This window comes from Anolis sagrei, chromosome 4 (genome assembly GCF_037176765.1).
Source record: "Anolis sagrei isolate rAnoSag1 chromosome 4, rAnoSag1.mat, whole genome shotgun sequence".
Taxonomy (NCBI): domain Eukaryota; kingdom Metazoa; phylum Chordata; class Lepidosauria; order Squamata; family Dactyloidae; genus Anolis; species Anolis sagrei.
Window position 1 is genome coordinate 109,336,854 of NC_090024.1, and position 24,420 is coordinate 109,361,273.

Here is a 24,420-nt window from a genome sequence, read left to right on the forward strand (position 1 = left end):
TTTAAGTGCAGGCCAAGGTCTTTAGGCACTGCACCCAGTGTGCCCACTGGGACAACCTTGACTGGTTTGTGCCAGTCTTTGCAGTTCGAACTTTAAATCCTCATATCGTGTCAGCTTTTCCAGCTGTTTCTCTTCAATCCTACTGTCACCTGGGATTGCAACACTGACAATCCATACTTTGTTTTTTAACATGATTGTGAGTATTGTGCTCCAAAATTCAATCCGTCTGAATTCGGTCAGTCTGAATTTGGAAGTCCCAGAGGAGTTTGACATGTTCATTTTCTGTAACTTTTTTCGGCTTGTGATTCCGCCAGTTCTTTGTTGCAGGCAAATTGTATTTGTGGTATAAGTTCCAATGAATCACTTTATTATTGTTGTTGTTATTATTATTATCATTATCATCTGCTTTGAACTGAATTATGTAAGTCTACACTGCTATGTTCAAATCAGATCATCTGGATTCAGAAAGTGGATTATATGGCAGTGTAGATGTGGCCCTCTGGGCCCTTCCACACAACTCTATATCCCAGAATATCAGCTATGGACTCTGATAACCCAGCTCAAAGAAGATATTGTGGGACTTTCTGCTTTGGTATTCTGGGATTTAGGGCTGTGTGGAAGAGCCCTCAGCCTTAGAGAAAGGCAGTGGCAAACTCCTTTGTGGGACAGAGTTGTGTCCCATATATTTCATTATTACACTTTATGTATGTGGCTGTATCTCTTCTAAGGGGTTGGTTTAACATTCACTTTGATTGTTCTTCATTCAGTCGCTTCCGATTCTTCGTGACCTCATGAACCAGCCCACACCAGAGCTCCCTGTCGGCCGTCACCACCCCAGCTACTTCAAGGTCAATCCCATCCATCCATCTTACCCTTGGTCGGCCCCTCTTCCTTTTTCCTTCCATTTTCCCCAGCATAATGGTCTTCTCTGAGCTTTTCTTTCTTCTCATGATGTGGCCACAAGTACTTCATCTTTGCTTCTTATATCCTTCCCTCCAATGAGCAGTCAGGCTTTATTTCCTGAAGTATGGACTGGTTGGATCTTCTCGCAGTCCAAGGCACTCCTCGAACTTTCCTCCAGCACCACAGTTCAAAAGCATCTATCTTCCTTCGCTCAACCTTCCCTAAGGTCCAGCTTTCACCTCCATAGGTGACTACGGGGAACACCATTGCTTTGACTAGGCGGATCTTTGTTGCCAGTCTGATGTCTCTACTCTTCACTATTTTATCAAGATTGGACATTGCTCTCCTCCCAACAAGTAAGCGTCTCCTGTTTTCCTGGCCACAGTCTGCATCTGCAGTAATCTTTGCACCTAGAAATACAAAGTCTGTCACTGTCTCCACGTTTTCTCCCTCTATTTCCCAGTTGTCATTCATTCTTGTTGCCATAATCTTGATTTTTTTTAATGTTTAGCTGCAACCCAGCTTTTGTGCTTTCTTCTTTCACCTTGATTAGAAGGCTCCTCAGCTCCTCCTCGCTTTTGGCCATCAAAGTGGTGTCATCTGCATATCTAAAGTTGTCAATGTTTCTTCCAGCAGTTTTCACCCCAGCCTTGCATTTGTCAAGTCCTGCACATTGTGTGATGTGTTCTGCACACAAGTTAAAAAGGTTGGGTGAGAGTATGCAACCTTGCCGTACGCCTTTCCCAATCTTGAACCAGTCTGTTGTTCCGTGGTCAGTTCTGACTGTTGCTACTTGGTCCTTATACAGATTCCTGAGGAGAGAGACAAGGTGGCTTGGGATGCCCATCCCACCAAGAACTTGCCACAGTTTATTATGATCCACACAGTCAAAGGCTTTAGAATAGTCAATGAAGCAAAAATAGATGTTTTTCTGAAACTCCCTGCCTTTCTCCATTATCCAGCAGATATTGGCAATCTGGTCTCTCGTTCCTCTGCCTTTTCTAAACCCAGCTTGAACATCTGGCAACTCTCGCTCCATGTATTGCTGGAGTCTTCCTTGCAGGATCTTGAGCATTACCTTACTGGCATGAGAAATAAGGGCCACTGTACGGAAGTTTGAGCAGTCCTTACCAATATCTTTAAACTAATATCACCACTGTTAAACCATTAATTCATAATCATAATCTGGGCCTTTCCAGTAGTCCTGGCACATGATTCACGTGATTTTAGACACATTGAACTGGATCGTGGAAGGGGCCGTAGTGTTATCTGGATTATATGGCCGTGTAGATGAGGCCTTGGGGTTGTGCAATAGTCATTAGAATGTGAATGGGTGCTTTGTTTTGTAATAGTACATATGTAATGTGCATTGGGGACAGCATTTAATTTCGTTGTACGATGTACAGTGACCATAAAGTTATTCTATTCTATTCCACACAGCTGTATGAACTCCACATTGAACCGGATCAGTGTTTCTCAACCTGGGGGTCGGGACCCCTGGGGTGGTTGCGAGGGGGTGTCAGAGGGGTCGCCAAAGACCATCAGAAAACACAGTATTTTCTGATGGTCATGGGGATTCCATGTGGGAAGTTTGAGCCAATTCTATCATTGGTGGAGTTCAGAATGTTCTTTGATTGTAATGAACTATAAACCCCAGCAACTACAACTCCCAAACGTCAAGGTCTATTTCCCTTAAACTCCATCTGTGTTTATATTTGGGCATATTGAGTATTCATGCCAAGTTTGGTCCACATCCATCATTGTTTGAGTCCACAGTGCTCTCTGGATGTAGGTGAACTACAACTCCCAAACTGAAGGTTAATGCCCACCAAACTCTTCTAGTGTTTTCTGTTGGTCATGGGAGCCCTGTGTGCCAAGTTTGGTTCAATTTCATCGTCGGTGGAGTCCAGAATGCTCTTTGATTATAGGTGAACTATAAATCCCAGCAACTACAACTCCCAAATGACAAAATCATAATTTTTTGAGTGATGGTCACTCCTTGTGTTGTGAGACATTTTCTTGCCAAATTTGGTATGATTTCGTTCATTGGTTTTTTTGTTTTTAGGGTACTCATTATGCACAGAGAATTTTTATATAGAGATGTACAGTGACCATAAAGTTATTCTATTGTAGTCCACACAGCTGTATGAACTCCACACTGAACCGGATTATATGGCAGTGTAGACACATATAATCCGGTTCAAATTAGATCTGCCTTTGATAACTATATGGCAGTGTAGATCATAGAATCATAGAATCAAAGAGTTGGAAGAGACCTCATGGGCCATCCAGTCCAACCCTCTGCCAAGAAGCAGGAATATTGCATTCAAATCACCCCTGACAGATGGCCATCCAGCCTCTGTTTAAAAGCTTCCAAAGAAGGAGCCTCCACCACACTCCGGGGCAGAGAGTTCCACTGCTGAACAGCTCTCACAGTCAGGAAGTTCTTCCTCATGTTCCTCATCAAGCCTTAAGAGTGTTTAGGTTTGTAAAGGAGAGAGGAAGCCTTGCAGCTTCTACATCTTGGGATGTTTCCCTGGCCTGAGCTCTTGCTTTCAGACCAGCCATCTCCTGGGTCTGCCTTCCTTCCTTCCCTATAGAGAGACCCACCTTCTCGGCGTCCTCGCCCAACGGGATGCCCAGCGTCTTAAGCCCTTCCTGCAGCTCAGCGATGTCCACCCGGCCGTCCTCATTGAGGTCCAGCTTCTTGAAGAGGCTCTCATAGCGCGAAGGCGGGGGGTCGGGGGCTTGGCAGGCGGCCTCCGGGAGCACCCAGCCCCGCAGGAAGCGGATCATGGCGAGGAAGGAGCAAAATGGAGCCTTAGCTGACCCTTCCTTTTCCTTTTCCTCTCCAGCAGGCCAGGGCGGGGAGCAGGAAGGGGAAACGCCCCGCCCGCCTCCTTGGGCTCCTCCAGGGGTGGTTCCATCGTCACGGAGTGGGCGGGGCTTGGGGATCCCCCTCCCCATGACGTAACAGGAGGGAAACCCCCAGCTTCCTGGGGCGCCTTCTAGGCAGGGTTTGCTCCAACTAATTCAAGGGGGCATTCTACTGTATTTTGCATACACACACACTAATTCAAGGGGGCATTCTATTTTGCATACACACACACTAATTCAAGGGGGCATTATATTTTGCATACACACACACACACTAATTCAAGGGGCATTCTATTTTGCAGACACACACACACACAGTAATTCTAGGGAGCATTATATTTTGCATACACACACACACACTAATTCAAGAGGGCATTCCATTTTGCATACACACACACTAATTCAAGGAGGCATTATATTTGGAAATACACACACACACTAATTCAAGGAGGCATTCTATTTTGCATACACACACACACACACACACAAATTCAAGGGGGCATTATATTTTGCATACACACACACACACACACTAATTCAAGGGGCATTCCATTTTGCATACACACACACACACTAATTCAAGGGGGCATTCTATTTTGCATACATACATACACACACTAATTCAAGGGGGCATTCTATTTTGCGTACACACACACACACACTAATTCAAGGGGGCATTCTATTTTGCATACACACACACACACTAATTCAAGGGGGCATTCTATTTTGCACATACTAATTCAAGGGGGCATTCTATTTTGCACATACACACACTAATTCAAGGGGGCATTCTATTTTGCACATACACACACACACACACACACTAATTCAAGGGGGCATTCTATTTTGCACATACACACACACACTAATTCAAGGGGGCATTCTATTTTGCATACACACACACACACACACTAATTCAAGGGGGCATTATATTTTGCATCTTCTATCTTTCTTCTATATAAATACAAATGTAATGTTCGATTGTGGGATTAACAGAACTCAAAAACCACTGGGGGAATTGACACCAAGTTTGGACACAAGACACCTAACAACCCAATGTATGTCCTTCACTCAAAAAAATTGATTTTGTCATTTGGGAGTTGTAGTTGCTGGGATTTATAGTTCACCTACAATCAAGGAACATTCTGAACCCCACCAATGATGGAATTGAACCAAACTTGGCACACACAGGACTCCCATGAGCAACAGAAAATACTGGAAGGGTTTGGTGGGCAGTGTCCTTTGGTTTTGGAGTTGTAGTTCACCTACATCCAGAGAGTACTGTGGACTCAAACAATGATGGACCTGGTCCAAACTTGGCATGAATGTACCATATGCCCAAATATGAACACAGGTGGAGTTTGGCAGAAATAGACCTTGACATTTGGGAGTAGTAGTTACTGGGATTTATAGTTCACCTACAATCAAAGAGCATTCTGAACTTCACCAATGATGGAATTGAACCAAACTTGGCACACAGTTCTCCCATGACCAACAGAAAATACTGGAAGGGTTTGGTGGGCAGTGTCCTTTGGTTTTGGAGTTGTAGTTCACCTACATCCAGAGATCACTGTGGACTCAAACAATGATGAATCTGGACCAAACTCTACACAAAAACTCTATATGCCCAAATGTGAACATTGGTGGAGTTTGGAGAAGATAGAATCTTGACATTTGGGAGTTGTAGTTGCTGGGATTTATAGCTCACCTACAATCACAGAGCATGCTGAACCCCACCAACGACAGAATTGGGGCAAACTTCCCACACAGAACCCCCATACTTAAGGTCATCCATTCCAAGTCCCTTCACCAGGGCAAGAAAACTTAATCAAAACCCTCCTGACATTTTTATTTATATAGATGATTCACACAGAGAGATATACCATAGTATCATAGGTTTGAAGGGGACTCCTAAAGAAGGACAATATGTTCTATGTTCCAGAGTAGGCAAACCAGACAATCTCCACATCAACACTGACAAAGAAACAACAAGAAATACTGTTTACCCACAAGCAGAAAGAAATTACATAGATTAGAAATGAATACTTTCTCATTATTTTCCAGATCACCAGACTGGGCCACAGCAACGCATGGCAGGGGACGGCTAGTATCTATATAAATAAAAATGTAATGTTCGTTTGTGGGATTAACAGAACTCAAAAACCACTGGACAAATTGACACCAAATGTGGACACAAGACAACTAACAGTCCAACAAGTGTCCATCACCCATAAACACACACACACACACAAAATCCCAGCAGAACAGACTTAAAAGCCCAAAAATACACCGTATAGCCTCATATATATGCACATGCACATACACTCATATATATGCACATGCACACATTCATACACACACACGTATATATATGCACAAACACACACAAATATACACATATACACACATATACACATGCACATATACATGCACACATACATATATACATATACACATGCACACACATACACATATCCACATACATACATATATACACACAAATATGCAGGATTGAAGACCGATAGGTCAGAAGTTCGAATCCGGGGAGAGTGTGGATGAGCTCCCTCTGTCAGCTCCAGCTCCCCATGCGGGGACATGAGGGAAGCCTTCCACAAGGATGGTAAAACATCAACACATCCAGGCATCCGCTGGGCAACGTCCTTGTAGACCACAAATTATCTCACACCAGAAGTGACTTGTAGTTTCTCAAGTTGCTCCTGACACGGAATAAAAATTGAACACCACCCTGTTTTGATACTTCTTGTGTTGCATTTCAACTTTCAACTTTGCAATCCAGTATCATGTTCGATATATCTTGTAATCTATCCAATTTGCTGTTTATTGTGTGAAAAGTTTTATTCAAATTTTTGGATCCAATTTTCTCTTCCATCTCCATCTTTTTCTTTTGAATCTATGTACACACAGTCATCTTTTATCTTGTCCTTCTGTTGTCAAAGTCTCTAGCCCTTTAAACCACTAGATGTCGTACGTTTGTCATATTTTCTATTGCTGGTTGTTGAAAAGCAGATTTGTCAAACTCCTTATTTTGGGGGGGGGGGGGGGGGGTGGCAGTTTGGATTAGTCTAAACGTTCTTTTCCAGGGTCAGATTCCCAAGATGTCATAACTCTTCTCTTCAGAGTGGCAAATTATAAATCCTAATTTAGGTTAGATTCTTCTTACATTTTTTGTCCACACACTGGTATTATAATTCTGTTTAGAGGTTATTTCAATCAAAAGAATTTATTGTACTAGCCCAAGGCCATGACAAAAAGGCACAGGTTCAGGGTGCACAAATTAGCCCTTCTTAGCAGTTGATGGCAATTTTATCCAGCTCTCTCTTTTTGGTCTTTTTCGCAGACAAAGCAAAGAGGGCCACTTTATATGTTATGAGGGTTGAATGAAAAGTAATGCCTCCATCTTCACTACTTGGGTTCGGATGGGAATATTTTAATAACTCAAACACAGAAATAATCCTTGGAATGTTCTCTTTAACTACCACTATTCACTTTTCCACATAATCATTAGACAATTTGATACATTTCTGCCAACAATGAATAAGTTTTCCGAAGCCGTCACAGAAGAAGTCGACACTGTTTCCGCAACCAGTGTCTCACAGTTCTCTCAATGCCTTTATCAGAAGCATAATGATGTCCCCGCAGATCTTCTTTCATTATCAGGAACAGATGGAAGTCAGACGGTGCTAAATCTGGACTGTATGGAGGATGCTGTACGGTGGTGAGATCCAGTTTCTGAAGTTTCAAGTCTGTGCACTTGCATTTCAGGCATCAGCATCCTGGGTACCCATCGTGCACAGATCTTCCAATAGCCAAGCAAAGCTATAATCTGACCCACATGTTCTTGTGAAATGCCGATTATGCTTGAAATTTCTCTCTGAGTGATACGACGATCGTTCTGAATCAATCTGTCAACCTTTTACTTGTGAAACTCAGTGGTTGCTGTCACAGAACGCCCAACTCTTTGTTTGTCTCACAAGTCAGATGTTCCCATCTCAAATCTTTAAACTTACTCGCCCAATGACACACAGTACTCACATCAACACAATCACCATAAACAGCTTGCAGTCTCTGATGAATCTCCTTTGGGGTGACACTGTCAGCTGTCAAGAGTTCAATGACTGCATGTTGCCTAAGTCGCATTGACCGACCGTTCCATACTTCACACTTTAACAACACAATTGTTCAATGCTAAGGCTTCCTGCCAAAATGGAACTGTAGAGGAGAGTCTACTGAACAAGCTAGTACCTGCTGCATACCAGTACTGCCATCTGTTGAGGAGTTACGAAGGTGGAGGAATTACTTTTCATTCAACCCTCGTACATAATCATTTGAGTCTCTTAGCAAAAACTGCAGGGGGAGCTTTCTTTGCTCCCTCTTTTTATCTTCCTTTTCTTTACAGTTCAAATATTTCATATCTGCTTTGCTTTTATGTCTTGAGTGGTTTATTTCAGAGTCAAATATCCTTTAAACAATCAATTTTTTGCTGTTAATTATGTTTCTGTTTTCATATTGTTTCATATTAGGAGTGTCTGGTGGAGCAATGGGTTAAATCCTTGTGCCGGCAGGACTGCTGACCAATAGGTCAGCGGTTCGAATCTGGGGAGAGCAGCATGAGCTCCCTCTGACAGCTCCAGTTCCCCATATGAGAACATGAGAGGAATTTTTCCACAGGATGGTAAAACATCAAAACATCCAGGCATCCTCTGGGCAACATCCTTGCAGACGATCAATCCTCCCACACCAGAAGTGACTTGCAGTTTCTCAAGTTGCTCCTGACACACAAAAAAATCATATTATTTTACCTTCTGTTTCTCTTCTTCTCTCCGCCTTCCACAATTCAGACTTAAAGTTTCTTTGCTTCTTTCTTTTAACTTTCTTTTAACTTCTTGGAGTCTTCAGGAGTATTGGGTGTTAAAGGGGGGGAAGCTTGCTGGCACGGAATGGTGATAGTGCTATGATTTACAGCTGCGATCCAACTCGTGCATGTTTCAGTGTCTTTCTTCTTGCAACCGTACATTTATACAGCTGCTATATATATGCAAAAGTTTACACAGTTATCTGGCTCTTTAATTTATCTAGCCTAGATAACCTTCCTGACCCTTACAGGCACTTAGAAGCCACAAAGTCAGTTGATGCCAGCAGCCAACAAGAGTCCAGCTTACTTACTTACTTAGGCGATCCCTCGTTTTCCGAGGAGGATTGTCTTCCAATATTCTTGTGGGTCCGTATGTGCTTGTGGAGCCCTATTCTTGCTCTGCATCTTCTTCCGCAGTGAGGGCATTGGTTTCCAGGTGGAAGGCGGTCTCGGTCGGGGTTGGCTTGACGCACCTTCCTCTTGGCACGCTTCTCCCTTTTGCCCTCCATTCATGCCTCTTCAAATTCTGCAGCACTGCTGGTCACAGCTGACTTCCAGCTGGAGTGGTCAAGGCCCAGGGCTTCCCAGTTCTCAGTGTCTATGCCAGAGATTTTAAGGTTGGCTTTGAGGCCATCTTTAAATCTCTTTTCCTGCCCACCAACATTCCGTTTTCCGTTCTTGAGTTCGGAGTAGAGCAACTGCTTTGGGAGACGGTGGTCGGGCATCCGGACAACGTGGCCAGTCCAGCGGAGTTGGTGGCAGAGGACTATCGCTTCAGTGCTGGTGGTCTTTGCTTCTTCCAGCACGCTGACGTTTGTCCGCCTGTCTTCCCAAGAGATTTGCAGGATTTTCTGGAAGCAACGCTGATGGAATCGTTCCAGGCATATAGCAGGGTTGGGAGGACAATAGCTCTATAAACAAGCACCTTGGTATCCCTACAGATGTCCCAGTCCTCAAACACTCTCTGCTTCATTCGGAAAATATGCTGGGCTCGCAGAGCTCAGGCGGTGTTGTATTTCGGTGTCGATGTTGACTTTGGTGGAGAGGTGGCTGCCAAGGTAGCGGAAATGATCAACATTTTCTAATGTTACACCATTAAGCTGTATCACTGGCATTGGAGAGTGTCTGCTGGTGTCTGCTGGAACATCACCTTGGTTTTTTCAATGTTCAATGACAGGCCGAGCTTCTCGTATGCTTCTACAAAGGTGTTTGGAGTGGCTTGTAGATCTTCTTCTGAATGCTCACAGACGACGTTGTCATCAGCATACTGGGGTTCTATAACAGATGTTGTAATCTTGATTTTGGCTTTCAGTCTCCTGAGGTTGAATAACTTGCCATCTGTCCGATAGATGATTTCCACTCCGGTGGGAAGCTTCCCATCAACAAGGTGAAGTATCATAGCGATGAAGATGGAGAATAAAGTTGGGGCAATAACACATCCCTGTTTGACACCGGATTCCACCTTAAATGGGTCACTTTGAGAGCCATTGCTGTCCAAAACTGTTGCCGTCATGTCATCATGGAGGAGCCGCAGGATGTTCACAAATTTGTTAGGGCACCCGATTTTTTGGAGGATGGTCCAGAGAGCGTTGCGATTCACTGTGTCCAGAGTCCAGCTATTGCCATCATGTCCTGACCGAGAGTCGGGCCACAGTATTTCGAGCCTTATCAGACTAGGGTTTTAAAGCAGGCACCCCTGCTTTCCTAGGCTGGATCTACACTGCCCTATATTCCAGGATCTGATCCCAGATTATCTGATTTTAACTGGATTATACGAGTCTCCACTGCCAGATAATCTGGGATCAAATCCTGGGATACTGGGCAATGTGTTGTACTCTAGCACTGAAACACCTTTTCACTCAGCACCACACCAGAGTCCAGTACTACTATCTAGAAATGTTTATTAAGGTAAGCAAGTACATAGGAAAAGGGGGCCTTTCCAAAAGGTCAGTAGAATAGAAAATACAAAATAACAGTAATCAAAAAATGGGAAATACAAAGAAGCAGTAATCCAACAATGGCAAAGTATATAAAGTCAAGAGAACCAGAATCCACAGCATTTATTCAAACATGAATCCATAAACCAGAAAACAGGAGCTTCTTCCAAGATAAACCCTTAAAGGAGCAAAAACATGAGCAGAACATAAAACTTTAATTATGAACTTGAGAGGAGATACAGGAAAATCATCATTTAGCAATGCTGTCTCCTCTGAGAGGCTTGAAACTAGACTACTTAATTTAAGCCCATCCAGGTACCCATGATATCATGTCAAACACATCTGGACTTCAAGGTCTTCTCATGGATTCTGTGGGAATATCTAGCTTGTCTGTTTTTTACTCCCTCCGTTCTCAGGCCTAATCTAGTTTCCTGGGAAAACTCCCCATTAGCCCAAAGACTTTTACTTTCCTCTGTTGCCTGGGAACCAGCACCAGAATCCAAAACATCTGCCTCAGCCTCATCTGCCTGCAATTCTCCCCAATCACACACACTCCCCATTTTGAAACCCAACATCCCCCTCATCTTCTGACAAATCCTTGGATGCTTGCTGTGCTACAGTACAGTGTATAAAAGGCCTTAGTGTCTCCTGCCTCCTGCAATATTCTGGGAAATGGAGTATGGGAAAGCAAGGACCTCTCTAGCTGACAATGGCAAAGGCTCCGCCCTAAACTACCTTTCCCAGAATTCTGCAGGAGGGAGGAAACATCAAGAATGCAGGGGTGGTCTCCAGGCAACAACAGCCAACAAATACCCTCACTGATCAACTGCAGCTGCAAGGCTACTCAATGCTAATCAGACTTGCTAATTGCAACATTCATACTTGCTTCAAACACACAAGGGCTCTTTCTCTCACCCTGAACCTTCTACAGTTGCCTCATTTCCAACAAACCTCTGAGGATGCTTGCTACAAATGCAGCCAAAATGTCAGGAGAGAATGCTACTGGAACATACAGCCCAAAAAACTCACGGTGACCCATAGTGATTACTATCTATTTGTCTGTGGGTTTTTTTGTCTTTTATTGATGTTATGGTCAGTGGACTAATGGATAGATCTATCTATCATTCTAACTGCTTCAGTGCTTACTCTCTGATTTCTAGCATGATGTCAACTTCCTCCCCAATCATGTCTTGATATTGACATATATTTTAGGTATTTAGGTTTTCAAAATCTAAATTCTCCAGTTAGTTCCTGAAATTTACTTGCACTGCAGGTAGTATTTATTTATCGTGTCAGGGGCAGACCAAACAGTTGCATTGCATTTTTAAACAAACAAACAAAACACAAAGTTTGCAAGCTTGGTATTGTATTAAATGTCCTTTGACCAGTAGCTGGCCACTTGGAGTGCCTCTGATGTTGCTGCAAGAAGGTCCTCCACTGTGCATGTAGCAGGGCTCAGGTAGCATTGCAGCAGGTGATCTGTAGTTTGCTCTTCACAATCGCATGTCGTGGATTCCACTTTGTGACCCCATTTCTGAAGGTTGGCTCTGCATCTCGTGGTGCCCGAGCGCAGTCTGTTCAGCGCCTTCCAAGTCGCCTAGTCTTCTGTGTGCCCAGGGGGGAGTCTCTCATTTGGTATCAGCCATTGGTTGAGGTTCTGGGTTTGAACCTGCCACTTTTGGACTCTTGCTTGCTGAGGTGTTCCAGCGAGTGTCTCTGTAGATCTTAGAAAACTTTCTAAGAAAACTTACATTTCTTGATGTAAGTCGTTGACGTACTGGCTGATATCCAAACAAGGGAGCTGGAGATGTCTCTGCCTTGGTCCTTTCACTATTGGTTGCTACTTCCCGGCGGATGTCAGGTGGTGCAATACCGGCAAAACAGTATAATTTCTCCAGTGGTGTAGGGTGCAGACACCCCATGATGATGTGACATGTTTCATTAAGAGCCACATCAACTGTTTTAGCGTGGTGAGATGTGTTCCACACTGGGCATGCATACTCAGCAGCAGAGTAGCATAGCGCAAGGGCAGAGCCTTTACAGCTCCCTTCCAAAGCAGCTTCTTCTTCTTCTTCTTCTTCTTATTATTATTATTATTATTATTATTCTTAAATTTAAGGCTGGTTGGCCATATGTCAGGCGGCCCTTCACTTTGCTTTCCCTGCATGAAGGCAGAATGAAGAGCCTTGGACTAGAGAGCCTTTAGAACTCCCTTCCAACTCTCATTGTTGTTGTTGTTGTTGTTAATATAATCATTACTAATATTATTCACATGAATATTCATTTAACCTATCGATCCCTCTATTAATGTAATTTTAATAAGAATGTATCTATTTTCATTTTTCAAATTGACCAGTAGCTGCTGCGTTTCCCACCGTTGGCTTCTTGACTCAAGAGTCAAGAAGTTTTCCCAGATTTTTCTGAAAAATTAGGAGCCTAGGCTTAGATTCGGGTCGGCTGATGCTCGAGTATATACGGTAAATAAACAACTAAATACAGAAATAATATTTTGGGAATCGATCTGGACAGGAGCTTCCCGTCCATGAAGAGCAATAACAATATGTGAAACAGAGCCGGAGGGTCCAATTCATTGGGATTGCTTTTGCTCTCGGAAACACAGCCTGGGACCCACGGGCGTTCTCCCGTACAAGTTCGAAGCGTGGCCGTCCCTGCTTATCGGTCTTGAGCGGTCTCCCGTCCGTTCTGAACAAGGTCCGTAAGCCCACGGGCACTAAGCGGGGCCATCCCAGGTTCAGATTTGAATGGGAGTATGGAAATGGACGCTAAGCAGGACCGGCCCAGGCTCGGACTTGGATGGGAGACCGCCGCTGGCGCTAAGGGGGACGGCCCAGGTTCGGACTTGGATGTCCTGTGCTGTTGTCCCCAAGCCCCTAGGCCCCTAAGCCCCCTCCTTCCCTCCCTGGGCGAGTCCTGCCTTCCAGCTTGCTGACCTATTGATCTTGGCCACGGCCATTCCTGCAGCTAGTCCCGCCTCCTCTCCCAGGCGAGTGAGTGGCGTGATGACATCATGAGCAGTTCCCCCCTCCCTCTTTCACATTCTAACTGTCCGCTTCTTGAGGCTGTTTTCCAGGTGGAATCTCGAGGAGTGCCTAGGTGGCGACATGCGCTGAGCGTCTGGATTGAGCCCTCAACGGTAGGAGTTCGAATCCGGCTCAGGACGACGCGGTCACTGGACGGTTTCCTTTTAATTTGTGTTTTTTATTGGATAATAAAAATAATGATGATTCCTTATACTCTGGTCTGTTGTTTCTTTTTTATGATGCCGCATAATGGCTGGAAAGTATGTTTTTTAGATTACCGATAGGAATATGACCCATGTCAAAGCAATTTTGGTTTTATGTTGAATTTGATTGAATTGTGTTCTTTTTCAATTACTTAAACGTCAATGCTGCTCCTAGTTCCCTCTGCTTTCTCTGAGACCACCAATATTTCTGATGATTTCCGTTTCGACCACCTTCTCAATTCATCATGTGCTTGCAATACTCACAACGTTCATTCTCCGTCGCCTTGAACAAAGGTGCTCCAATTCGTGTCACATTCGGAATCACGCTCCAAAATTGTGGCGCCTTGGGAGTTGATCTTCACAAGAGCTGCCCGTCGTTTAGGAATAAGAACTGGATTGGAAATATGGATGGAAAGCACCGTTCTCCGACGTGGGTAGACCTTTTGGATGCTTTTTCTATGGAGGTGGACCAAGGCTGAGAAAGAATGACCCCAGATTGACCATTTTCTGGATTTTTCCCAAAATGGGAATATCGTCTAAACATGAGGATAGATCCACCTCAAATATAGTCAAGAAACATTTCCTGAATCAAAGACTTGCAGTTGTGCTGTACTTTTGATTTATTAAAATATATTGCCAGCAATCTGGCCCTTTAATTAAGGAACAATTCTGAAAAATATTTAATAATCAGAGTATTAGTTATATATTATATATTTCATGTCAAATGACTAATAACGTTCTGGTATAGTAGCATAGTACAATATGGCGATACATAATGTGAATACTGTGGTATGCTACGGAGGCCTGCGCTGACCTCTTCTTGCAACGGCCTGCCCGCCTGACTTCCGGGACCGGGAGGTGCTGTACTTTGAATTGGCTTGCGCTGAATGAAGAGAGCAGGGGTTGGACTACATGAGCTGCCTTCCAAATCTATCATTATTAATAATAATATTAATAACAAGGCTAAATGGCCATCTATCGGGGGTGCTTTGACTGTGCTTTCCCTGCATGAAGGCAGAAGGAAGAGAGTTGGACTACAGAGCCTTTAGAACTCCCTTCCAAAGCTGCTTCTTCTTCTTCTTCTTCTTCTTCTTCATATTATTATTATTATTATTATTATTATTATTATTATTACTACTATTAAATTTAAGGCTGGTTGGCCATTTGTCAGCCGGCCTTTCACTTTGCTTTCCCTGCATGAAGGCAGAATGAAGAGCCTTGGACTAGAGAGCATTTACAGCTCCCTTCCAAAGCTGCTTCTTCTTCTTCTTCTTCTTCATATTATTATTATTATTATTATTATTATTATTATTATTATTACTACTATTAAATTTAAGGCTGGTTGGCCATTTGTCAGCCGGCCTTTCACTTTGCTTTCCCTGCATGAAGGCAGAATGAAGAGCCTTGGACTAGAGAGCATTTACAGCTCCCTTCCAAAGCTGCTGCTGCTTCTTCTTCTTCTTCTTCTTCATATTATTATTATTATTATTATTATTATTATTATTATTATTACTACTATTAAATTTAAGGCTGGTTGGCCATATGTCAGCCGGCCTTTCACTTTGCTTTCCCTGCATGAAGGCAGAATGAAGAGCCTTGGACTAGAGAGCCTTTAGAACTCCCTTCCAACTCTCATTGTTGTTGTTGTTGTTGTTAATATAATCAGTACTAATATTATTCATATGAATATTCATTTAACCTATCGATCCCTCTATTAATGTAATTTTAATAAGAATGTATCTGTTTTCATTTTTCAAATTGACCAGTAGCTGCTGCGTTTCCCACCGTTGGCTTCTTGACTCGAGTCAAGAAGTTTTCCCAGATTTTTCTGAAAAATTAGGAGCCTAGACTTAGATTCGGGTCGGCTGATGCTCGAGTATATACGGTAAATAAACAACTAAATACAGAAATAATATTTTGGGAATCGATCTGGACAGGAGCTTCCCGTCCATGAAGAGCAATAACAATATGTGAAACAGAGCCGGAGGGTCCGATTCATTGGGATTGCTTTTGCTCTCGGAAACACAGCCTGGGACCCACGGGCGTTCTCCCGTACAAGTTCGAAGCGTGGCCGTCCCTGCTTATCGGTCTTGAGCGGTCTCCCATCCGTTCTGAACGAGGGCCGTAAGCCCACGGGCACTAAGCGGGGCCATCCCAGGTTCAGATTTGAATGGGAGTATGCAAATGGCCGCTAAGCAGGACCGGCCCAGGCTCGGACTTGGATGGGAGACCGCCGCTGGCGCTAAGGGGGGACGGCCCAGGTTCGGACTTGGATGTCCTCTGCTGTTGTCCCTAAGCCCCTAGGCCCCTAAGCCCCCTCCTTCCCTCCCTGGGCGAGTCCTGCCTTCCAGCTTGCTGACCTATTGATCTTGGCCACGGCCATTCCTGCAGCTAATCCCGCCTCCTCTCCCAGGCGAGTGAGTGGCATGATGACATCACGAGCAGTTCCCCCCTCCCTCTTTCACATTCTAACTGTCCGCTTCTTGAGGCTGTTTTCCAGGCGGAATCTCGAGGAGTGCCTAGGTGGCGACATGCGCTGAGCGTCTGGATTGAGCCCTCAATGGTAGGAGTTCGAATCCGGCTCAGGACGACGCGGTCACTGGACGGTTTCCTTTTAATTTGTGTTTTTTATTGGATAATAAAAATAATGATGATTCCTTATACTCTGGTCTGTTGTTTCTTTTTTAGGATGCCGCATAATGGCTGGAAAGTACGTTTTTTAGATTACCGATAGGAATATGACCCATGTCAAAGCAATTTTGGTTTTATGTTGAATTTGATTGAATTGTGTTCTTTTTCAATTAATTAAACATCAATGCTGCTCCTAGTTCCCTCTGCTTTCTCTGAGACCACCAATATTTCTGATGATTTCCGTTTTGACCACCTTCTCAATTCATCATGTGCTTGCAATACTCACAACGTTCATTCTCCGTCGCCTTGTACAAAGGTGCTCTAATTCGTGTCACATTCGGAATCATGTTCCAAAATTGTGTCGCCTTGGGAGTTGATCTTCACAGGAGCTGCCCGTCCTTTAGGAATAAGAACTGGATTGGAAGTATGGATGGAAAGCACCGTTCTCCGACGTGGGTAGACCTTTTGGATGGTTTTTCTATGGAGGAGGTGGACCAAGGCTGAGAAAGAATGACCCCAGAAGGACCATCTTCTGGATTTTCCCCAAAATGGGAATATCGTCTAAACATGAGGATAGATCCACCTCAAATATGGTCAAGAAACCTTTCCTGAATCAAAGACTTGCAGTTGTGCTGTACTTTTGATTTATTAAAAAATATTGCCAGCAATCTGGCCCTTCAATTAAGGAACAATTCTGAAACATATTTAATAATCAGAGTATTGGTTGTATATTATATATTTCATGTCAAATTACTAATAACGTTCTGGTATAGTGGAAGAGTACAATACAGTGATACATCCAGTGAATATTGTGGTATGCTACGGAGGCCTGCGCTGACCTCTTCTTGCAACGGCCTGCCCGCCTGACTTCCGGGACCGGGAGGTGCTGTACTTTGAATCGGCTTGTGCTGAATGAAGAGAGCAGGGGGTTGGACTACATGAGCTGCCTTCCAAATCTATCATTATTAATAATAATATTAATAACAAGGCTAAATGGCCATCTATCAGGGGTGCTTTGACTGTGCTTTCCCTGCATGAAGGCAGAAGGAAGAGAGTTGGACTAGAGTGTTTTACAGCTCCCTTCCAAAGCTGCTGCTGCTTCTTCTTCTTCTGCTTCTTCTTCTTCTTCTTCTTCTTCATATTATTATTATTATTATTATTATTATTATTATTATTACTATTAAATTTAAGGCTGGTTGGCCATATGTCAGCCGGCCTTTCACTTTGCTTTCCCTGCATGAAGGCAGAATGAAGAGCGTTGGACTAGAGAGCATTTACAGCTCCCTTCTAAAGCTGCTGCTGCTTCTTCTTCTTCTTCTTCTTCATCATCATCATCATCTTATTATTATTATTATTATTATTATTATTAAATTTAATGCTGGTTGGCCATATGTCAGGCGGCCCTTCACTTTGCTTTCCCTGCATGAAGGCAGAAGGAAGAGCCTTGGACTAGAGAGCCTTTAGAACTCCCTTCCAACTCTCATTGTTGTTGTTGTTGTTGTTGTTGTTGTTGTTGTTGTTAATATAATCAGTACTAATATTATTCACATGAATATTCATTTAACCTATCGATCCCTCTATTAATGTAATTTTAATAAGAATGTATCTGTTTTCATTTTTCAAATTGAACAGTAGCTGCTGCGTTTCCCACCGTTGGCTTCTTGACTCGAGTCAAGAAGTTTTCCCAGATTTTTGTGAAAAATTAGGAGCCTAGGCTTAGATTCGGGTGGGCTGATGCTCGAGTATATACGGTAAATAAACAACTAAATACAGAAATAATATTTTGGGAATCGATCTGGACAGGAGCTTCCCGTCCATGAAGAGCAATAACAATACGTGAAACAGAGCCGGAGGGTCCGATTCATTGGGATTGCTTTTGCTCTCGGAAACACAGCCTGGGACCCACGGGCGTTCTCCCGTACAAGTTCGAAGCGTGGCCGTCCCTGCTTATCGGTCTTGAGCGGTCTCCCATCCGTTCCGAACGAGGGCCGTAAGCCCACGGGCACTAAGCGGGGCCATCCCAGGTTCAGATTCGAATGGGAGTATGCGAATGGACGCTAAGCAGGACCGGCCCAGGCTCGGACTTGGATGGGAGACCGCCGCTGGCGCTAAGGGGGGACGGCCCAGGTTCGGACTTGGATGTCCTGTGCTGTTGTCCCTAAGCCCCTAGGCCCCTAAGCCCCCTCCTTCCCTCCCTGGGCGAGTCCTGCCTTCCAGCTTGCTGACCTATTGATCTTGGCCACGGCCATTCCTGCAGCTAGTCCCGCCTCCTCTCCCAGGCGAGTGAGTGGCGTGATGACATCACGAGCAGTTCCCCCCTCCCACTTTCACATTCTAACTGTCCGCTTCTTGAGGCTGTTTTCCAGGCGGAATCTCGAGGAGTGCCTAGGTGGCGACATGCGCTGAGCGTCTGGATTGAGCCCTCAATGGTAGGAGTTCGAATCCGGCTCAGGACGACGCGGTCACTGGACGGTTTCCTTTTAATTTGTGTTTTTTATTGGATAATAAAAATAATGATGATTCCTTATACTCTGGTCTGTTGTTTCTTTTTTATGATGCCGCATAATGGCTGGAAAGTAGGTTTTTTAGATTACCGATAGGAATATGACCCATGTCAAAGCAATTTTGGTTTTATGTTGAATTTGATTGAATTGTGTTCTTTTTCAATTAATTAAACATCAACGCTGCTCCTAGTTCCCTCTGCTTTCTCTGAGACCACCAATATTTCTGATGATTTCCGTTTTGACCACCTTCTCAATTCATCATGTGCTTGCAATGCTCACAACGTTCATTCTCCGTCGCCTTGAACAAAGGTGCTCCAATTCGTGTCACATTCGGAATCATGTTCCAAAATTGTGGCGCCTTGGGAGTTGATCTTCACAGGAGCTGCCCGTCCTTTAGGAATAAGAACTGGATTGGAAATATGGATGGAAAGCACCGTTCTCCGACGTGGGTAGACCTTTTGGATGGTTTTTCTATGGAGGAGGTGAACCAAGGCTGAGAAAGAATGACCCCAGAAGGACCATCTTCTGGATTTTTCCCAAAATGGGAATATCGTCTAAACATGAGGATAGATCCACCTCAAATATGGTCAAGAAACCTTTCCTGAATCAAAGACTTGCAGTTGTGCTGTACTTTTGATTTATTAAAAAATATTGCCAGCAATCTGGCCCTTCAATTAAGGAACAATTCTGAAACATATTTAATAATCAGAGTATTGGTTGTATATTATATTACGTTCTGGTATAGCGGAAGAGTACAATACAGTGATACATCCAGTGAATATTGTGGTATGCTACGGAGGCCTGCGCTGACCTCTTCTTGCAACGGCCTGCCCGCCTGACTTCCGGGACCGGGAGGTGCTGTACTTTGAATCGGCTTGTGCTGAATGAAGAGAGCAGGGGGTTGGACTACATGAGCTGCCTTCCAAATCTATCATTATTAATAATAATATTAATAACAAGGCTAAATGGCCATCTATCGGGGGTGCTTTGACTGTGCTTTCCCTGCATGAAGGCAGAAGGAAGAGAGTTGGACTAGAGAGTTTTACAGCTCCCTTCCAAAGCTGCTGCTGCTGCTTCTTCTTCTTCTTCTTCTTCTTCTTCTTCTTCTTCTTCTTCATCATATTATAATTATTATTATTATTATTATTATTACTATTAAATTTAAGGCTGGTTGGCCATATGTCAGCCGGCCTTTCACTTTGCTTTCCCTGCATGAAGGCAGAATGAAGAGCGTTGGACTAGAGAGTTTTACAGCTCCCTTCCAAAGCTGCTGCTGCTGCTGCTTCTTCTTCTTCTTCTGCTTCTTCTTCTTCTTCTTCTTCATATTATTATTATTATTATTATTATTATTACTATTAAATTTAAGGCTGGTTGGCCATATGTCAGCCGGCCTTTCACTTTGCTTTCCCTGCATGAAGGCAGAATGAAGAGCGTTGGACTAGAGAGCCTTTAGAACTCCCTTCTAAAGCTGCTGCTGCTTCTTCTTCTTCTTCTTCTTCATCATCATCATCATCTTATTATTATTATTATTATTATTATTATTAAATTTAATGCTGGTTGGCCATATGTCAGGCGGCCCTTCACTTTGCTTTCCCTGCATGAAGGCAGAAGGAAGAGCCTTGGACTAGAGAGCCTTTAGAACTCCCTTCCAACTCTCATTGTTGTTGTTGTTGTTGTTGTTGTTGTTGTTGTTGTTGTTGTTAATATAATCAGTACTAATATTATTCACATGAATATTCATTTAACCTATTGATCCCTCTATTAATGTAATTTTAATAAGAATGTATCTGTTTTCATTTTTCAAATTGAACAGTAGCTGCTGCGTTTCCCACCGTTGGCTTCTTGACTCGAGTCAAGAAGTTTTCCCAGATTTTTGTGAAAAATTAGGAGCCTAGGCTTAGATTCGGGTGGGCTGATGCTCGAGTATATACGGTAAATAAACAACTAAATACAGAAATAATATTTTGGGAATCGATCTGGACAGGAGCTTCCCGTCCATGAAGAGCAATAACAATACGTGAAACAGAGCCGGAGGGTCCGATTCATTGGGATTGCTTTTGCTCTCGGAAACACAGCCTGGGACCCACGGGCGTTCTCCCGTACAAGTTCGAAGCGTGGCCGTCCCTGCTTATCGGTCTTGAGCGGTCTCCCATCCGTTCCGAACGAGGGCCGTAAGCCCACGGGCACTAAGCGGGGCCATCCCAGGTTCAGATTCGAATGGGAGTATGCGAATGGACGCTAAGCAGGACCGGCCCAGGCTCGGACTTGGATGGGAGACCGCCGCTGGCGCTAAGGGGGGACGGCCCAGGTTCGCACTTGGATGTCCTGTGCTGTTGTCCCTAAGCCCCTAGGCCCCTAAGCCCCCTCCTTCCCTCCCTGGGCGAGTCCTGCCTTCCAGCTTGCTGACCTATTGATCTTGGCCACGCTAGTCCCGCCTCCTCTCCCAGGCGAGTGAGTGGCGTGATGACATCACGAGCAGTTCCCCCCTCCCTCTTTCACATTCTAACTGTCCGCTTCTTGAGGCTGTTTTCCAGGCGGAATCTCGAGGAGTGCCTAGGTGGCGACATGCGCTGAGCGTCTGGATTGAGCCCTCAATGGTAGGAGTTCGAATCCGGCTCAGGACGACGCGGTCACTGGACGGTTTCCTTTTAATTTGTGTTTTTTATTGGATAATAAAAATAATGATGATTCCTTATACTCTGGTCTGTTGTTTCTTTTTTATGATGCCGCATAATGGCTGGAAAGTATGTTTTTTAGATTACCGATAGGAATATGACCCATGTCAAAGCAATTTTGGTTTTATGTTGAATTTGATTGAATTGTGTTCTTTTTCAATTAATTAAACATCAACGCTGCTCCTAGTTCCCTCTGCTTTCTCTGAGACCACCAATATTTCTGATGATTTCCGTTTTGACCACCTTCTCAATTCATCATGTGCTTGCAATGCTCACAACGTTCATTCTCCGTCGCCTTGAACAAAGGTGCTCCAATTCGTGTCACATTCGGAATCATGTTCCAAAATTGTGGCGCCTTGGGAGTTGATCTTCACAGGAGCTGCCCGTCCTTTAGGAATAAGAACTGGATTGGAAATATGGATGGAAAGCACCGTTCTCCGACGTGGGTAGACCTTTTGGATGGTTTTTCTATGGAGGAGGTGAACCAAGGCTGAGAAAGAATGACCCCAGAAGGACCATCTTCTGGATTTTTCCCAAAATGGGAATATCGTCTAAACATGAGGATAGATCCACCTCAAATATGGTCAAGAAACCTTTCCTGAATCAAAGACTTGCAGTTGTGCTGTACTTTTGATTTATTAAAAAATATTGCCAGCAATCTGGCCCTTCAATTAAGGAACAATTCTGAAACATATTTAATAATCAGAGTATTGGTTGTATATTATATTACGTTCTGGTATAGCGGAAGAGTACAATACAGTGATACATCCAGTGAATATTGTGGTATGCTACGGAGGCCTGCGCTGACCTCTTCTTGCAACGGCCTGCCCGCCTGACTTCCGGGACCGGGAGGTGCTGTACTTTGAATCGGCTTGTGCTGAATGAAGAGAGCAGGGGGTTGGACTACATGAGCTGCCTTCCAAATCTATCATTATTAATAATAATATTAATAACAAGGCTAAATGGCCATCTATCGGGGGTGCTTTGACTGTGCTTTCCCTGCATGAAGGCAGAAGGAAGAGAGTTGGACTAGAGAGTTTTACAGCTCCCTTCCAAAGCTGCTGCTGCTGCTTCTTCTTCTTCTTCTTCTTCTTCTTCTTCTTCTTCATATTATTATTATTATTATTATTATTATTACTATTAAATTTAAGGCTGGTTGGCCATATGTCAGCCGGCCTTTCACTTTGCTTTCCCTGCATGAAGGCAGAATGAAGAGCGTTGGACTAGAGAGCATTTACAGCTCCCTTCTAAAGCTGCTGCTGCTTCTTCTTCTTCTTCATCATCATCATCATCATCATCTTATTATTATTATTATTATTATTATTATTATTAAATTTAATGCTGGTTGGCCATATGTCAGGCGGCCCTTCACTTTGCTTTCCCTGCATGAAGGCAGAAGGAAGAGCCTTGGACTAGAGAGCCTTTAGAACTCCCTTCCAACTCTCATTGTTGTTGTTGTTGTTGTTGTTAATATAATCAGTACTAATATTATTCACATGAATATTCATTTAACCTATCGATCCCTCTATTAATGTAATTTTAATAAGAATGTATCTGTTTTCATTTTTCAAATTGAACAGTAGCTGCTGCGTTTCCCACCGTTGGCTTCTTGACTCGAGTCAAGAAGTTTTCCCAGATTTTTGTGAAAAATTAGGAGCCTAGGCTTAGATTCGGGTGGGCTGATGCTCGAGTATATACGGTAAATAAACAACTAAATACAGAAATAATATTTTGGGAATCGATCTGGACAGGAGCTTCCCGTCCATGAAGAGCAATAACAATACGTGAAACAGAGCCGGAGGGTCCGATTCATTGGGATTGCTTTTGCTCTCGGAAACACAGCCTGGGACCCACGGGCGTTCTCCCGTACAAGTTCGAAGCGTGGCCGTCCCTGCTTATCGGTCTTGAGCGGTCTCCCATCCGTTCCGAACGAGGGCCGTAAGCCCACGGGCACTAAGCGGGGCCATCCCAGGTTCAGATTCGAATGGGAGTATGCGAATGGACGCTAAGCAGGACCGGCCCAGGCTCGGACTTGGATGGGAGACCGCCGCTGGCGCTAAGGGGGGACGGCCCAGGTTCGCACTTGGATGTCCTGTGCTGTTGTCCCTAAGCCCCTAGGCCCCTAAGCCCCCTCCTTCCCTCCCTGGGCGAGTCCTGCCTTCCAGCTTGCTGACCTATTGATCTTGGCCACGGCCATTCCTGCAGCTAGTCCCGCCTCCTCTCCCAGGCGAGTGAGTGGCGTGATGACATCACGAGCAGTTCCCCCCTCCCACTTTCACATTCTAACTGTCCGCTTCTTGAGGCTGTTTTCCAGGCGGAATCTCGAGGAGTGCCTAGGTGGCGACATGCGCTGAGCGTCTGGATTGAGCCCTCAATGGTAGGAGTTCGAATCCGGCTCAGGACGACGCGGTCACTGGACGGTTTCCTTTTAATTTGTGTTTTTTATTGGATAATAAAAATAATGATGATTCCTTATACTCTGGTCTGTTGTTTCTTTTTTATGATGCCGCATAATGGCTGGAAAGTAGGTTTTTTAGATTACCGATAGGAATATGACCCATGTCAAAGCAATTTTGGTTTTATGTTGAATTTGATTGAATTGTGTTCTTTTTCAATTAATTAAACATCAACGCTGCTCCTAGTTCCCTCTGCTTTCTCTGAGACCACCAATATTTCTGATGATTTCCCTTTTGACCACCTTCTCAATTCATCATGTGCTTGCAATGCTCACAACGTTCATTCTCCGTCGCCTTGAACAAAGGTGCTCCAATTCGTG

General features: G+C 44.0%; 1 protein-coding gene across 1 annotated transcript in view; it reads right to left on the minus strand.

The window, feature by feature from the left end:
- The window catches only part of SLC25A24 (solute carrier family 25 member 24), a 43,447-nt gene extending 39,645 nt beyond the window's left edge, over positions 1 to 3,802 (minus strand). The window contains exon 1 of the mRNA XM_060774602.2: positions 3,514 to 3,802. Within this exon, the coding sequence (XP_060630585.2) occupies positions 3,514 to 3,699 (186 nt within the window). The 5' untranslated portion in view covers positions 3,700 to 3,802. The remainder of the gene's footprint in view (positions 1 to 3,513) is intronic.
- Between the last annotated feature and the right edge of the window lie 20,618 nt (positions 3,803 to 24,420).